This window comes from Choloepus didactylus, chromosome 7 (genome assembly GCF_015220235.1).
Source record: "Choloepus didactylus isolate mChoDid1 chromosome 7, mChoDid1.pri, whole genome shotgun sequence".
Classification (NCBI taxonomy): Eukaryota; Metazoa; Chordata; class Mammalia; order Pilosa; family Megalonychidae; genus Choloepus; species Choloepus didactylus.
This window is the reverse complement of record NC_051313.1, coordinates 39,155,486-39,172,668: the sequence shown is the minus strand read 5'-3', so window position 1 is coordinate 39,172,668 and position 17,183 is coordinate 39,155,486. Positions and strand designations below refer to the sequence as shown.

Genomic DNA, 17,183 nt, shown 5'->3' with positions numbered 1-17,183 from the left:
TCTCTATATCTCTTTCTCCTTTCCCTCTCTCCGCCAGCAGGGCTCCCCTCAGAATCTGAAGTAGGGCAGTTCTTTCATTGGCAAAGTCTCTCAGCATTTGTTTGTCTGTGAAAAATTTAAGCTCTCCCTCAAATTTGAAGGAGAGCTTTGCTGGATAAAGTATTCTTGGCTGGAAATTTTTCTCTCTCAGAATTTTAAATATGTCATGCCACTGCCTTCTCGCCTCCATGATGGCCACTGAGTAGTCACTACTTAGTCTTATATTGTTTCCTTTGTATGTGGTGAATTGCTTTTCTCTTGCTGCTTTCGGAACTTGCTCCTTCTCTTCAGTATTTGACAGTCTGATCAGAATATGTCTCAGATTGGGTTTATTTGTATTTATTCTATTTGGAGTTCACTGGGCATTTATGCTTTGTGTATTCATATTGTGTAGGTTTGGGAAGTTTTCCCCAACAGTTTCTTTGAATACTCTTTGTAGACCTTTATCCTTCTCTTCCCCTTCTGGGACACCAATGAGTCTTAAGTTTGGATGTTTTATTTTATCTATTATATCCCTGAGATCCATTTTGATTTTTTTGATTTTTTTCTCCAGTCTTTCTTTTGTTCTTTCCTTTTCTGTTCTGTGGGCTTCTAGGACACTGAGATGTTGTTCGGCTTCCTCTAGTCTTGTATTGTGAATATCCAGTGTCTTTTTAATTTGGCCAACAGTTTCTTTTATTTCCATAGGATCTTCTATTTTTTTATTTACTCTTGCAATGTCTTCTTTATGCCCTTCTAGGGTCTTCTTTATGTCACTTATATCCTGGGCCATGGTCCTCTTGATGTCCTTTAAATCCTTTGCCATGTTTTCGTTCCTCGATTGTAGTTCTTTGATTAATTTTGCGAGGTATAGTGTATCTTCCGATATTCTGATTTGTGTGTTTGGAGTTGGATTCTCTATATTTTCTGGTTTTATCATATGCATTAAGATTTTCTGTTGTTTTTGGCCTCTTGGCATTTGTTTTGCTTGATAGGGTTCTTTCAAGTTGTAAAGAAAAAGGGATATCGATCTAATTTTTCAGGAACACAGTTTGGTGACGTTCACTTTCTCTAGCTAACCAGCAGATGGCGTCTGTGAATCACCTATATCCCTCAAGTCAGTTCTCAACCTTGTTTCCGCGTTGTGTGGGGAAATGATTCTTGTGGGGTTCAGTTGGAGAACTCAGTTTGGGTGTGTTGCTGGAGCTGTCCGCCCTGAATGTGGGGCGTGTGTACGGGTGGCCAGGGAGGAAGGGCAGTTCTAATGTTCAAATCCCCCAGGATCCTGGAGATTCAAGGCTGCCGCAAGAGTCTAAGCCTTCATTTCAGTTCAGCCCCAGCCTCTCTCTTTCGCTGATCCATAAACCACCGGACTTGGCATGGTGTCCCTGGGTGTTCCGAGCAGGTCCCCCCTCCTAGCCGCGCTCTTCCAGGAGCTCAGCCGAGGGAATGCTGTGCTACATCACCAGTGCGCGCCGTCCCACAAGGGAAGCCCCAGGCCGCCGGGCCGTGCGGCGGCGCACTCCCCGCCCAAAGCAAAAATGGCCAAATGGGGCATCTCAGCCCCCTCCTCCTCGCACAGTTCCTCCTTCCCAGCTCTGTGACAACTGGCGGGGCTCTGGGCTGTGGGCATGGCCCCAGGCAGGAGTTTATCCAGCCCTCCAGGGGGCCAGCTGCGAGCCGTGGGGTTTCTTTCTGCTTCCGGCTCTCCCCTCCATTCCCCCAAACCCAAGGGTATCTACTGTGGGCTATCTTCCTGGCCAGACACCAAGAGGCTGGCCAGCCCCCTCTTGCTGTGTTTTACTGTGTGGTTCCCACAATTGCTGCTGGAGCCGCTCCTTTTTTTTTAAAAAAGAGCCATTTGGTCTCCAAACACTGAACCCTGGCTTCCCCAGCCTGCTGCACGGCTGCGGGTCTTCCAGCCAGCTTACTCACTCGTTTCAGAATGTCGACTCCTGGTTTCACCAAGTATACAGCCCCTCTGGAGCTAGGAGCCCTCGTCCAGCTGGTGCATTGCTGTAACCAGTATTCTAGGTCACTTTCCGGTTTTTAGCTAGTGTTTTTCATGGAGGTGTTTTTTTCTCCCTGTCTCATCTGGCCACCATCTTAGTTTCTCCAAGTACCATGCTGTTTTGACTTCTGTAGCTTTGTAATATGTTTTAAAGTCAGGAAGTGTGAGTCCTCCAGCTTTGTTCTTCTTTTTCAAGATGATTTTAGCTATTTGGGGCCCCTACCCTTCCAGATAAATTTGATAATTGGCTTTTCTGTTTGCAAAGTAGGCTGTTAGAACTGTGATTGAGATTGCATTGAATCTGTAAATCACGTTGTCAGTTGACATCCTGACAACATTTACTCTTCCAATCCATGAGTGTGGAATGTCCTTCCATTTATTTAGATCTTTGGTTTGTTTCAGCAAAATTTTGTAGTTTTCTGTGTACAAGTCTTTTGCATCCTTGATTAACTTAATTTCTAGATTTTTGATTCTTTTAGTTTCTATTGTAAATGGACTTTTTTTTGTTGTTTTTTTTTTTCTTTCTCATTTTCTTGCTCATTACTAGTGCATAGAAACACTTCTGATTTTTGTGGGTTGATCTTGTACCTTGCCACTTTACTAAATTCATTTATGAGCTCCAGCTTTGTTGTAGATTTTTTCAGAGCTTTCTCTTATTTCTTAGGAACTCTAATCTCCTTTTCCCATCTTTAAAATGAAGATAACTTAGGGTTGCCTGAGGATTTAATGACAATTCTGTGCCACGTCTTTTATTTGTATTAGGAGACACTCTAGAAATGTTAGTTCTCTCCATCTGTTCCCACCACACCCTGATTGGTAATTTAACAGTTTTCCTGGCAGAGCAAACAGTCTTTTGCAATTGTTATTGGGTACAGTGTTCTACAAATGTCAGTTAGATTAAGATAGTTGATAGTGTTGTGCAGACTTCTATATCCTTACTAGTTTTTTGCTCAGAGCTATGCTAAAATATTCAACCATGATTGTGGATTGTCTATTTCTCTCTTTAATTCTGAGTTATTGTTTCATGTTTTTGTGTTTTTTTTTTATTTTTACAAAATCCATTTATTGTTGAAATCTATCATATAAATTCATTTCTTTTTTATTAACATTATTGAGGTATAATTGACATAAAATAACTGCATGTTTAAAGTATATGATTTGATGCCTTTTAACATACATATACACCAATGAAAACATTACTGTAGTCAGGATATGAGCATATCCACCTTCCTGACCAAGTTTCCTTTATCCCCTTTATAATCCTTCCCTCTAACCCCCACCCCCAGCCAACCAGTGTTTTTTGTGCTATTTGTCACTTTAGATTGATTTGCAGTTTAAGAATTTTCTGTAAATGGAATCATGCTGTATGTATTCTTTGTTCTGGCTTCTTCTACTGAGCATAATTATTTTGAAATTCATTCACATTGCATGGATATTCATTCCCATTTATTGCTTAGTAGTGTTCCTTTATGGATATACCATAATTTATTTATTCTGTTATTTCTGGAAACTTGGGTTCTTTCCAGTTTTTGACTATTAAAAATAAAGCAACTATAAACATTTGTCTTTGTGTGGACATATGCTTTCATTTCTCTTAGGTAAATACTTAGGAGTAAAATGTCTGGGTTGTATGGTTAGGTGTATGCTTAACTTTTTAAGAAATGGCTAAACTGCTTTCCAAAATGGTTGTACTGTTTTATATTCCCATTATCAGTATATGAGAGGTCCAGCTGCTTCACTTCCTCACCAACACTTGGTATGATTAGTCCTTTTAGTCTTAGACATACTTATCACTGTGTAGTTTTGCACTGTTTTAGTTTGCATTTCACTCATGACTAATAATGTTGAGCATCTTTCCATGTGCATGTTTGTCATTTGTGTATCTTTTTTACTTAGGTTATTGTTCAGATTTTTTGCCTGTCTTTTTTATTAGGTTGTTTGCTTTTTATTGAGGTTTTTTTTTTAAAAAAAAACAGTATTTTGTTTTTTAAATATTATTAAAAATAAAATAACATAATTTTATTATGATATTTCACAGTCCTGGAGGTTGGCTGGGCTCAGCTAGACGATTCTCTCTTAGGGTCTGTCATATAGTTGTAGTCAGATGATGGCTGGGGCTGATGGGCATTTTAAAAAATTTTTTAATTTTTAATTTTTTGCTTAAAACATCACAAAATTATTATTAACAATTCTAGAGATCAGAAAGCCTGGAGTGGTCTCACCAGGTTAAAATCAAAGTGTCGGCAGGGCTGTGCTCATTTCTGGAGACTCCTAGGGAGAACCCATTTCCCGTTCACTCGGGTTTTTTCACAATTCAGTTCCTAAGGGCTAGGGGACCACAATCTGGATCTTTTTTGCTGGCTGTGAGCTAAGCGCTTCATTGCCTGACTTGTGGTTTCCTTCCTCCCATTTCAAAGCCAGCACACTGAGTCCTTCACAAGTCACGTCTCCTGCCTTAACTCTTCCCCTTTTTAAATAAAATTTTTTAATTATTTTTTTTAATTAGAGAAGTTGTAGGTTTATAGAAAAATCATGTAAAAAGTGCAGCATTCCCATAAACACCCCTCCCCCATTATTAATACCTTGCATTAGTGTGGTACATTTGTTATAGTTCATGAAAGAACGTTTTCATAATTGTACTATTAACTATAGTCCATTGTTTACAGTAGGATTCAACATGCTGTACAGTCCTATGTTTTATCTTTTAATTTTTATTCTAGTAACATATATACAACCTAAACTTCCCCCTTTAAACACATTCACATATATAATTCAGGGCTGTTGATTACACTCACGATGTTGTGCTACCATTACCACCATCTATTTCTAAAACTTTACAATCAAACCTAAATAGAAAATTTGTACAAATTAAACTTTAACTCCCCATTCCCTACCCCAATCCAGCCCCTGGTAACCTATATTCAAGATTCTAACTCTATTAATTGTTTTCTTATTCTAAATATTTCATATCAGTTAGATCACACATACTTGTCCTTTTGTGTCTGCCTTATTTCACTCAACGTACTATTTTCAAGGTTCATCCATCTTGTCACATGAACCAGAGCTTCATTCCTCTTTAATGCTAAATAGTATTCCATCATATGTGTATACCATATTTTGTTTATCCTATGGTTTCTTTCTCCTTAGGATATCCTCCCGCTCCGCCCTGCCATGACCCAGATCAGAAAGGGGTCAGTTCAGAAAGGGGTCAGTTCAGAAAGGGGTCAGTCCAGAAAGGTCTGATTGCATTTAGGTGGTCCAGCAAAGAGAGACTAGATTGAGCGTGTGCACTTCTTGCTAGCAAGTCTGCTGCGGTCTCTTCTCTTTTTCTCAGCGCCCTAGGGGACCTTTCTTATGTGACCCTCCTCAGCCATTCGTGTTGTGCCCTGGGTCTCTGCAGACTCAGGTCCCTGCGCTGGGATATGCCTGGTGTCCCGACTCCCTGCTGTGAGTGGCTCCATAGTCTGCATCCGTGGCAGAAGGGACCCGGCTGTGCTGCCCCGGTGCGACCCCCAGGCTGTGTGGGGACCAAGCAAGGGGGAGGGGTCTGGACTGGCAATTCTGGGATGGAAATCTCCTACCTGATCTTGGAGATTATTTTTTCTTTTTCTGCAATTTAGCATTTGTGGAGTCCTTTTCCAATCTCTGTCATCCTCCAGAGATCCAAGCAAGTGAGATTTGTCCTTTTATTAGTTGATTCTGATGGAAGAGTTTTCCAAGGGATGTCTCATGTCACCATGTTGATGGCGTCCCCCTTCCCCTTATGTTTTATGAGATGCCAACTGTTTATGGTATCACTGTTCCTCTGGATGTGATGTTTCATTTTTCTGTGGCTGCTTTCAGATGTTTCTCTTTAACTTTGGCATTCAGCAATGTGACTACAATACGCTTGGAAATGGTTTTCTTAATGTTTATTGTGCTTTTGAGGTTCTTTAAGCTTCTTGGACCTGTAACCTAATGATTTTCACAGAATTCATGATTTTTTTTGGCAATTATGTCTTCATATATCTTTTCCTGCTCATTTTACTTTCTCTCATCTTTTGGGATTTCAGTTATATGTATGTTGCACTTCTTGAATTTGTGCCACAGTTTTCTTTCTTTTTATAAAATGCAATTTTATTGAGACATGATCACATAACATACAGTCATTCAAAGTGTACAATCAGTTGTTCACAGTATCATCATGAAGTTGTGCTTTCATTACCACAAACTTTGAACATTTTCATTACTCCAAAGAATAAAATAAAAATTAAAAAAAATCTGAAACATTCCATTCCCCTCCTCCCCCCATTATTCATTTACTATTTTTTTAGTAATATTTATTCACACACCATACAATCATCCAAAATATACAGTTGACCACATTACCATCATATAGTTGTTCATTGATCACCCTGATCTATTTTTTTTACATTTTTCTTGTACCAGAAAAAGTGATAAGAATAAAAAAATAATAGTGAAAAAAGAACACCCAAATCATCTCTTCCCCTTCCTGCCCTATTTTTCCTTTAGTTTTTTTGCCCCCATTTTTCTACTCATCCATCCATACACTAGATAAAAGGAGTGCGATCCACAAGGTTTTCACAGTCACCCTGTCACCCCTTGTAAGCTACATTGTCATACAAACATCTTCGAGAATCTAGGCCACTGGGTTGGGGTTTGATAGTTTCAGGTATTTACTTCTAGCCACTCCAATACATCAAAACCTAAAAAATGTTATTTATGTAGTGCATAAGAATGCCCACCAGAGTGACCTCTCGACTCCATTTAAATTCTCTCAGCCACTGAAGCTTTATTTCGTTTCATTTTGCATCCCCCTTTTGGTCAAGAAGATGTTCTCAATCCCATGATGCCAGGTCCAGATTCATCCCCGGGAATCATATCCTTCATTGCCAGGGAGATTTACACCCCTGGGAGTTAGGTCCCACGTAAGGGGGAGGGCAATGAGATCACCTGCCAGGGTGGCTTAGCTAGAGAGAGAGGGCCACATCTGAGCAACAAAGAGGCATTCAGGGGGAGAATCTTAGGCACAATTATAAGCAGGCCTAGCTTCTCCTTTGCAGTAACAGTCTTCCTAAAGGCAAGTCCCGTGATAGAGGGTTTGTGTGCCACAGTTTTCTAAGACTGTTTGTTTTTGTTCAACATTATTTTTCTCTCTTTTCTTTGGATTGGGTAATTTCTATAAACCTATCTTCGACTTCCCAGATTGTTTCTTTTTCTTTTTTTTTTTTTTTTTCATGGTACCACCATCTTTATTTTATTTTTTTTACAATTTCAGACATTTTCATTATTGTAAAATGTAACATACATACAGAAAGGTGTCATCTCTTGATGTACAGCTCAACAAGCAGTCATATACGTCATTTCAAAACTTGTTAAGGGTTACAGTTCCACAGCTTCAGTTCTTTCCTTATTAGGCAACATAAGGAATATACAGAAAGGTGAAGAACTTCAAGGCACAATTCAATGAACAGCTGTAGAGCAAATTCCAAGGGATGCTATAGGCTACAGTTCCACCATGTCTTTACCTCCTTCCAGCCATTCCAACACTGCAGCACCCAAATATATCTATATAATTATATAAAGTTTCAGTATTCATAGACCTTTGTTCAATCTTATCTTGCTTGTTGCTACTCCTTCCTCTCCTTTCTCTCACTTAATATCTATCTTCATCTTCAGGGGTGTCTAAGCAGTGAGCACCCTAAATTGTTCAAAGGGTGTGTCGACAGTGTGGGGAAGAGGGCTGCATCTGATAGTTGGTCTTAAAGAGCCTGTTGCCTCTGGGTTTTAGGACTGTCTTAGGACTTGTTTGGTATAAGGCACCACCATCTTCAACACGTGGCCCTCAGTGTAGCTATGGAGCATGAAGAGAGAGTATGTGGAAGGCGCAGCATTCAACTCTCTGGGTCTGGTCGTGATACACATATCTTCTGCCCATATTCTACTGCTGAGAACTAATTATCTGCCCCACCTAAACACAAGGACTCTGGAAAATTAGTGAAAACTATACCATAGGCGTGGGATAGGGAGTCTGGAGGAAGAGTGGTGAAATGGGGGAGTGCCCAAGGGCTGGCTCTGGGGTACCAGGGCACAGTGTAACAGCAGTGAGTTGCACCCACACCAACAAAACAGAAACACTTCAATTCTCCTCAAGAAATTCTGTTCACTCTCAGGTGTTCTTCAGTGTCCCTTATGTGACTTGATTAGACATGGATTTGAATCTGTATTACCTGGAATTCAGCAAAATCCAATGAATTGTCAAACAAAATTAAGTTTTAAAATCAACAAGTTGGCTCGTTCTAAGTGTTCTTTGAGTGTGAGGACTTAATTTTACTCATTTTCATGTGACTAGAAGCTAAGATGACACTCAACTTATGTTGAACAAGTTAATTAATGAACAATGTTGCTAAAATATTTAAATCCCAATTTTTGAAAATGTGTATCCATCTTAGACTGTCCCTCTGGTACTTCTGTCCTAACTCCCCTCTCAGTTCCAGCTTTAACCACAGGCATTTGGTAGGACTGTGATGAGTGTCATGTTAAATCCCTCATCCTACAAATGACTCTTTCCCACCATGAACAACACTTTTCAACCAGATGAAAGGGGATTTATGTATTGATTATTGGCCCATTGAAGGCTTTCTTGACCTTACAATGAACTAAACCACCTGCTTAGTTTGCCAGGCTGCTTCAACTATGCAGACTAGTTGGCTTAAACAGGAATTTATTGTCTCATGGTTTTGGAGGATAGAAGTCTAAAATCAAGGTATCAGCAGATCATGCTTTCTCTGAAGTCTAGGCTGCTCTGGTGGTGGCTTTTTTTTTTTTAATGCATTTTTTTATTGTGAACTTTAGTATATATACATAACAGTGATAACTTTCAAAGTATGATTTAACAAGTTGTTAGAGAGCAAATTTCAAAGAATGTCCTGGGTCACAGTTCCACAACTTCAGATATTTCCATTATTGTAAAATATAGCATATATACAGAAAGGTGTTAACTTTCGATGTACATCTCAACAAGCAGTTATATAGATAATTTCAAAAATTGTTAGGGGTTACAGTTCCACAGTTTCAGTTCTTTCCTTATTATGCAATATAGGATATATACAGAAAGGTGAAGACCTTCAAATCACAATTCAATGAGTAGCTATAGAGCAAATTTCGAAGGATATTATAGAGTACAGTTCCACTATGTTATTTACCTCCTTCCAGCTATTCCAACACCCCAGCATCTAAATATATATAGATAGTTAGATAGATATTTATATAAAGTTTCATTGTTCATCAACCTTTGTTAAATCTTATCTTGTTTGTTGCTACGTCTTCCTCTCACTTAATCTCTTTCTCAATCTTCAGGGGTGTCTAGGCAGTGAGTGCTCTGGCTTGTTCATATTGAAAGGGGGTGTTGACAGTATGCGGAAGGGGGCTGCATCTGATTGTTGTTCTTAAAGAGGCTGCTGCCTCTGGGTTTTAGGACTTGTCTGGTATAGGAACACTCTGGTGGATTTAAGTTTCTGAGAGATAAAACTTAGTGAGTGAATGTTTTATACAATCTCAGGCTTGATTACAGTCCATCACGCAATCTCTGCCTCTGTCATATGACCATCTCTCTCCTGGTCTATCTCCTACTTCTGTGTCCAAATCTCCTCTGCTTATATGGACACCAGTCATATTGGAAGAATGCCCACCTTGATTCTGTTTGCCCCTACCTTAACTAATAACATCTTCCTTTGAAGGAAGGATGTTCCTTTGAACATCTTCCCATTTACAAATGGGTTCACATCTACAGAACCAGGGATTAGGACTTAAACGTGTCTTTTGGGGGACACGATTCAATCCATACACCCCCCCAATATGAATAATTATGTAAGCTATGAGCACAGACAACTGGCTCAACTTGTTCCCAATTGTGACAACTTGGGCTTTTAAAAATGCATGTGCTTAGTGCTGTGCCATGCATTTCAGATTTCATTATCTTATTTTATTTAATAACCCCAAGAATAAGTAATTTTACAGATGAGGAAACTGAGGCACATAAATGTTAAGTAACTTGCCCAAAATTATAAGCTAAGAAATGGAAGAACTGGAAGTTTAACCCTGTGGTGATAATGTATGATTTTACAAGACCAAAAAGAACAGGGTGAAATTCAAGTTTAGTTGGGCCAAGCATCAATTAGGATTCCAACTTGAAAGGGGTGGGTCAGGATCTGGCATTTAGCTTTCTGAGACAATTAACTTTTATCAAGTAAAAGTACATTTTCAACCAGTAAGCCCCTAGAGGCCGTCTGAAGGGATTGTGCTAAGGTGAATCCAGTTCTAGAGAAGGAACCAGCAACATGCAGGGCTTCCAGGGCTGTGCTCCACCTTCATCCTCAAAGAACTTGAGTATGGCACCGAGGAGGGGCCATAATTTAAGCCTAGTGCAGCCTGATGCCTTCACACCAGCAAGTTCAGCTTATCCTCAGGATAAAAGGCCTGTATACACTTCTAGACCTCCTCTCTGGCTGGGAAGAAGCTTCCTAGCAACCTTCCGGGTTGGGATCTCCTTGACACCCATATACAGCAGGACTGACAGAAACCAGTTTCTTCCACTTTAGCATCCAGGTAATTGGTGCTTCTCCAGAAACATGCCAAAGCCTTCAGTCTCTGAGCCTGAGGCTTACGGTGGTCAAGCAGCCCACGGCATGGACGACGCCCAGGAGGCAGGATGGAGCCTCAATTTTTCTTTTATGGTTCATGCATTTTGCGCCGTGAGAAATTCTCCATAGACAGTTCCCAACATGGCAGCGTCTTGTTCAAGGCCAGCAGGAGAGTGAGCCCCAGATTGTTTCTTATCTTTCATCTCCAATCTGATAGTGAGCCCGCTGAATGAATTTTTAGGTTATGGTCGTTTTCATCTCTAGAACCTCCTGCTGGATTTTTTGCTTATGGTTTCCATTTCTCTGTTGATATTTCCTATCTGTTCCATTCAGTAAGATCATTTTTTTACCTTTAATTCTTAAAAAAAGATTTTCTTTTAGTTTTTCTAACGTATCTATAAAATACATTTTGAAGTCTGCTCAATTCAAGATCTGGGCCCATTCAGAGCCAATTTCTGTTGACTGCTTCCTTTCTATGCCCAGTAATTTTTGATTGAGACCTGGATATTGTAGATAATATTTTGAAACAACCCTGACTCCAATGTGTTCTTCCAAGAATTATTAAGTTATTGTTCCTAGTACGCAGCTAATTGCCTGGACTCAAATTGCAAATTTTGTCTCCACTATAGTGTACAGCAGCTGATATCACTGCTCAGTTCTTATAGCTTTCCAGCACCTGTTTTTTCTTTTCTTTTCTTTTTTTTTAAACTTGGCCCCTTGCCAGTCTCCTGAGCACCTGCATAGTTTGATGATTCTCAAGATAGCCTACAACTTTGCAATGCGTACAAATTCCAGTTGCAGCTTTTCAAGAGTAAATTCTCCTCCAGCTTGTCTGGTTTGGGACATTTTCTAGTGTGTTTAAATATTTTTCTTTTTTTGTCTTTATTTTATAATTGTTATCTGCCCTAAGGTTTACATGACTACTTTACTCTGATGCCATTAACAGAAGTTGATTAACAAATACTTTATAAACTACTCCTAAGTGAAACATAACTATCAAATAACCTAAAGTGGGGCAATAAAATGGTCAAGGCAAGTCCAGTCTGCTCATTTCTCAATTGTTGTATAGTTGCCAAACAGCTCCATGCCTCAGGAGTTAATGGGGCTTTGTAAATAGTGTTTTGCATTTTAATCTGTTTTATATACTATTGTTTCATTTCATTTAAGGCTATAAGACTTACTGTTGAGGTATTGTATCACAAAGATATCTTGAAAGAGGCCAAGATCAAGTGGAAATAAGGGTTGGAGATAGCAAAAAGGGCAAAAGAGTATTTATCAACTTTGAATAAACTACAGTGAATCTTTTCTTTGGGTGTTTTGCCTTCACAATCATTTATATCTTCTTTTTTTTTCCTTTATTAGAGAAGCTTGAGTTTACAGAACAATCTGTGTCCTCTTAATTACAAAACCCTTGATTTACTCAGTATGCAGGAAAATTTTTTTAAAATATTAGATCTAACCACTTCCTTTGAGTTGTTTGCATTGTCTTTTAGCCATAAACTGAGAGCAGGATATTTGTTCTCAGTGTGGCTTAGGAAATAGGAGGTGAGTTGATTCTAAGAGGGTAAGAATGGGGAACTTGGAAGGCTTTCTGGTATATTCTAAGAAAGGTTACCCAGCACGGCTTTCTTTGATGTGCATTTCTGTACAATATTAAACAGACACATACTCAAATAACAGTATATAATAGTCATATTCTAAAGCCTTTCCTTATTGTATATTTTTTTGTATCTGTGTCTCTTAAGATATTAACATATTTACCTTGTTTTCTGGTTAGGCCTCTATTTACATCTTCCTTACTAGACTGAAAATTTTTGGGAAGTAGAAAAATCTTTTAGTTGTTCTTTGTTCTTAACAGCCTAGCATAGAACCTTGAACATAATAAGCACTTTTAATAGGAAGTGAGAGAATGTTCTTATTCCATATTATAGTATAAAATAATTTGAATAGCTCCTCTTCCATGGAAGAAAGATTTGTTTCTGAAACAGTGTTAAGAAACTGTCTGTAGATATTTGGTCGAATTACATAGAGGCACGAGGGCTAGTTTGCGTTTTTTAAATAGAAATTTTACCATACTGGTTGTAGTGAGTATGTACTTTGTTTTCTTAATTATTAAATGAATTTAATGAGAGTTTTGGAGATTAAATGAAACAATCTTCTGAACATATTAGTTGCACACAGCAAACTCTATTAAGTCATTATTTCAGACATGGAAGTTGTGAAAGAGAACAGCAGTCTGTTTTCCTTTTATAGTGTATATCATGACCTATAACTCCTTGAATTCTTTGAAATACCATGTTAAGACTTTACAAAGACTAGAAATTTTATGAATTAAGAGTGGCAAGTAATTAATCTTTCAAAAATTAATTCTTCTTGACTTTGATCAGAAAATACCTAATATAGCAAGACAGATCTAATAATTGCAAAGTCTTATTGTAACAGAATATTCAATTGGAATTTCAGCTGAGGCATGGAGGTACAATAGTGTGAAATTCAAAAGTGAGATATTTCAAGTGGCTTTTCAAATTAGGTACTGAAGAACCATTTAGAACAGGCTCTAAAGCCCACAAGAAGGAAGCTTATGGGTCAAGAAAGAGCATTTTATGAGAAAATTATGCTGTGGCTTCCCTAGCCCCAAGGGAGAAATAGGGGTACGTGCCACCTCACTTGATGTCTAGTGAGGGGGACTTCAGAGGGAACACTTAGAGAATTTAAAGGTTTCTTCCAGTCAAGGGGCACAGAGGACTGGGGTCTGAATTGCCAAGAAACCCAAGGAAAACACTGGCTGGCCAACTGCTCCCATGGTAGGAGCTACAGAGAAGGGGCTGTATCAGAGCTTGCTTGTACCTCATCCTTTCTCGAGGCAAAGGATCTGTGTTTCCTGCAGATTAGAGGTGGGTGGACCTAACAGAGGAGCCTGGAGATGTTTGACTCCAAGAGGCTCCAAGAGTTGGTCATTCCAGTGACAGCCAGAAAGCCAGGAGGAGATGCAGTTGTGGTTAGTGGAGCTATAGCCAGAAGGTACTGTGAGGTGAGACTGAAAATCCCACAAAAGTGCATCTGGAAAAAAAAAGTCTGTTTTTGTCATTGGCCGGGTTCTTTGAGAGGATTACCCGAGTTAGAACCTCCTTGCCTTCCTTCCCCTATCCTCCTTGCCCCCATGCCCACCCTGGAGAGAAGACTGTAGCTATGGAGGGAGAGAGACGGTCATGGAAAAAAGAAAAGTCCAGTCCACTCCCTTCCCAGCTTTGGTTGGGGAGTAGATTTAATTACTGGGTGAAGATTGGTTTGTGACCTAAAGGCCTTTCTCTTACCTAACATTGGCCAGAAGAATTGTGTAGGCATGCTGGCAGGCATGGGAAAATGCTTCTCCATTGAATAAATTTTAAGAGGACAGTGAGAGACAAAAATAAAGTTGCATTTGATTATATCCTGTAATTAGTGCTTATTCAATGGACAGAAAAATCTTTAATTTTTTTCCCATTTGGTGTAACAGTTCCTTGATTTATGTGAGCATTACATGCAATAAAATACAGTCCATCCTTCTTAATCCCAGATGCTATATTTGCAAATTTGCCTGTTGCTAAAATTCATTAATCGGTAAGTCAAGTAATCCCCAAACCGATACAGTGCTTTCGTGGCCATTTGCAGACATGCACAGAGCCCCCCAAAATTTGAGTCACCCGATGTGCATGTCCCCCCAAGGGTGGACAGGTCTCTGCCTTTTTGTTTCAGCTTTTGTTTAGTGCCACATTTTCCACAGTTGGTGGAAAATCACATTTGGTGATTTTGCTGCTTAAAATGACCCCCAGGCATAGAACTGACGTGCTCTCTAGTGTTCCTAAGCAGAAGGTGGCTGTGATATGCCGGGTTGGGGAGAATCACGTGGGTGAGTGAACTTCTTTCAGGTATAACTTACAGTGCTCTTGGCATGAGTTCGATGCTAATGAATCGACATCTTATTTAATGAGTTCCAATTACCTGCTCCCCCCACCCAGTACAATTTATAATTATATTGTGGTGTTCAGAAACTTTGTTTAAACGTTGCTCTGAAATGTTCTGAAGGTAATGATACTGTTTCCAGGTGGGGTTAAAATGTGGCAGTTCCTAAAACACTGGTGAAACACGGACCTTCCTAGGGAATCCTTGTTTGCTCATTTAAGGAGGAAGTGAAAGCTATAAGATGTCTGTAAACAAAAACACACATAAAATAGGTTATGTATTGATTGGCTGAAAAATGTTGTGTCCAAAGGCTCACAGGAACTTAACCCTGTATTTCCCCCTAGTGCAATTGTGCAGTAATCACTAATTTAGTATTCACTGATTCACAGGGTTCGCAGTGACTTTATAGAACATTACCGAGAATAATGAGAATCAACTGTATATATTCTTGAATTTCTAGATGTGGTTTAATATTTCATGTCAGCGCTTTACTTAATTGTATAAGTGCCTCTATCCAGAAATGGATGTTTTTCTTCTATTCTGCATAGTTTTGTGTGTATATTCTGTGTGCTTTTATTATTTTCAGGGGAGAGTAGTGGTGAGTGTTAAATTCTTCTGGAGTGTTCGCAAAAGCTTTCTTGAGTAGACAGTGTCTTCAAAAAAGAGTAGTTACATTTCAGAGGCAGAAGTCCCAAACCCAGGCATTGGCAAGACCTTTTCTCCCTGACTTGGGTTCTGGCTTGCTGCAGCCCTTGGGTTCCTGGGCTTGCGTCTCTGCTTCCTGTCACATGGTGTTCTCTCCCTCTCGCCTGTCTGGTTTTTATAGCAGATTGTTTCTTAAACATAATAGAAGACCAAACTTTTTTGAATGGGATTAAATTATTACAAATCAGTGAAATTTTTATATAAAATAGTAGACTGAAAAATACTTACCTCTCTTCTGGCAAAATGGCTCAGCACATTTGGGGTTTGGGCTTTGCTAATTTGATTCTCCAATCAGCCTCTTTCCACCATCCACCCCTAAAATACCTCCATCATCTAAGTCAAGCTGGCATTGTTTGAAGGCTTTTCACTGTGTGTTGTTCTAAGACTATAGTCATGCTTACTTCAGGTAAGGGAAGAATGGCAGTAGAAACGTGGCTGATTGAAAAACATATAATTTATAAAATATTTGAAATGTTAAAGACAAAGAATTAAATGCTAGGAGTATGGTAACACTTCATTTGGATCCAGTAAGTAAGAGTTGATCATTTGCATGTTCCTTTGCTAAGCAAACAGTTATATTCTAGCAGTCTGCGGAGCTGGGTAGGAGCGCTATAGATCATCTACTTCATGTTATAAGACAGACAAATTTATTGTTTTTAAACTCTAAATTATTAAATGCTTCTCTCCCAGATGCTGGTTTTGGTACATTTTCTCTAATCCTTAATAATCCTGGAAAGATATGTGTTTGATCCACTTTTGAGATAAGAAAACAGTCTCAGAGGTGAAGTGACTTGCCTAGGACATATTGTAGCTGTGGAGCTAAGGGATTTGGAACCAGGTCTGCTTGTTCTACAGCCATGTTCAATTAGACCCCATTATTCTATTTTATTTTATTTTATTGGAGGAAATTAGAGACTTGATATCCTGTGAGGTCATTCATTTCCTTGGCACAAACTATGATTATTTATATTCAGTATTTGTTTCTTTCTTGGCAGGGGGATTGGTCCTTCCAGAATCATAATAGGAAGTTACAACTTCTAATTCTGCAGTTTTTTATTGTGAAAAATAACATATTGTCAGAAAAGATGAATAAAACATATGTATGGTTCTATAAGTAATTATAAAGTGAACACCTGATAACTCTGATCCAGGTCAACAAATAGTCTACTAAATGCATGGCTATTTCCTTAGCTACACAAATAAATCCAGACCCTATGCAAATTACCAATTCTTAGTGGCTGGATCCCAAGGATTGTAGTTCCATTCATCCCTGTAAGAGTTAACCACTCTGACTTCCATGATCATTTCTTTGCAGTTTCTATTCTTAAACATATCTCTTTATTATTATTTTTTTTTTTTTAGTGAATGTTTTTCATAGATTAGAAGTTATGTAAAACCAATGATTTCAGGGTATAGATTAATAGTGATAGGATCAAGAATTCAATTAAATACATAATTGCTATGCTAATTACAATTAGTACTGTCCAATACTTTGAGCTGTGATTCAGATTTCTTACTAATTTATTTCAACTTGCCCCCTGTTTATCAGTTTGGATAATGCTTTTTCTGCATTAACATTTTTTTTAAATGTGCATTATATTAGATGGAATAAATAAATACAAATATGTCCTTTTTTTCTTTCTCTCTTGCAGCATGGGTAGGTTCTCTTTCCATGGGGATGATTTTCTTCTGCTGTCCAATAGTCAGTGTCTTCACAGACATATTTGGTTGTCGGAAGACAGCCGTCGTGGGGGCCGCTGTTGGGTTCATTGGACTCATGTCCAGCTCTTTTGTAAGGTAAGGACTTGGTTTCTTTGCATTGCTTTTTAAGATGTTAGACACCTTAAAATAGTTATTTTCAAAGA

General features: G+C 38.8%; 1 protein-coding gene across 2 annotated transcripts in view; it reads left to right on the top strand.

Annotated features, from left to right (window-relative positions):
• Positions 1-17,183, top strand: part of SLC16A10 (solute carrier family 16 member 10) — a 167,131-nt gene that overhangs the window by 96,467 nt on the left and 53,481 nt on the right. For both annotated transcript variants that reach the window (XM_037842584.1, XM_037842583.1), the window contains exon 2: positions 16,971-17,115. In XM_037842584.1, coding sequence (XP_037698512.1) covers positions 16,971-17,115 — 145 coding nt within the window. The remainder of the gene's footprint in view (positions 1-16,970; positions 17,116-17,183) is intronic.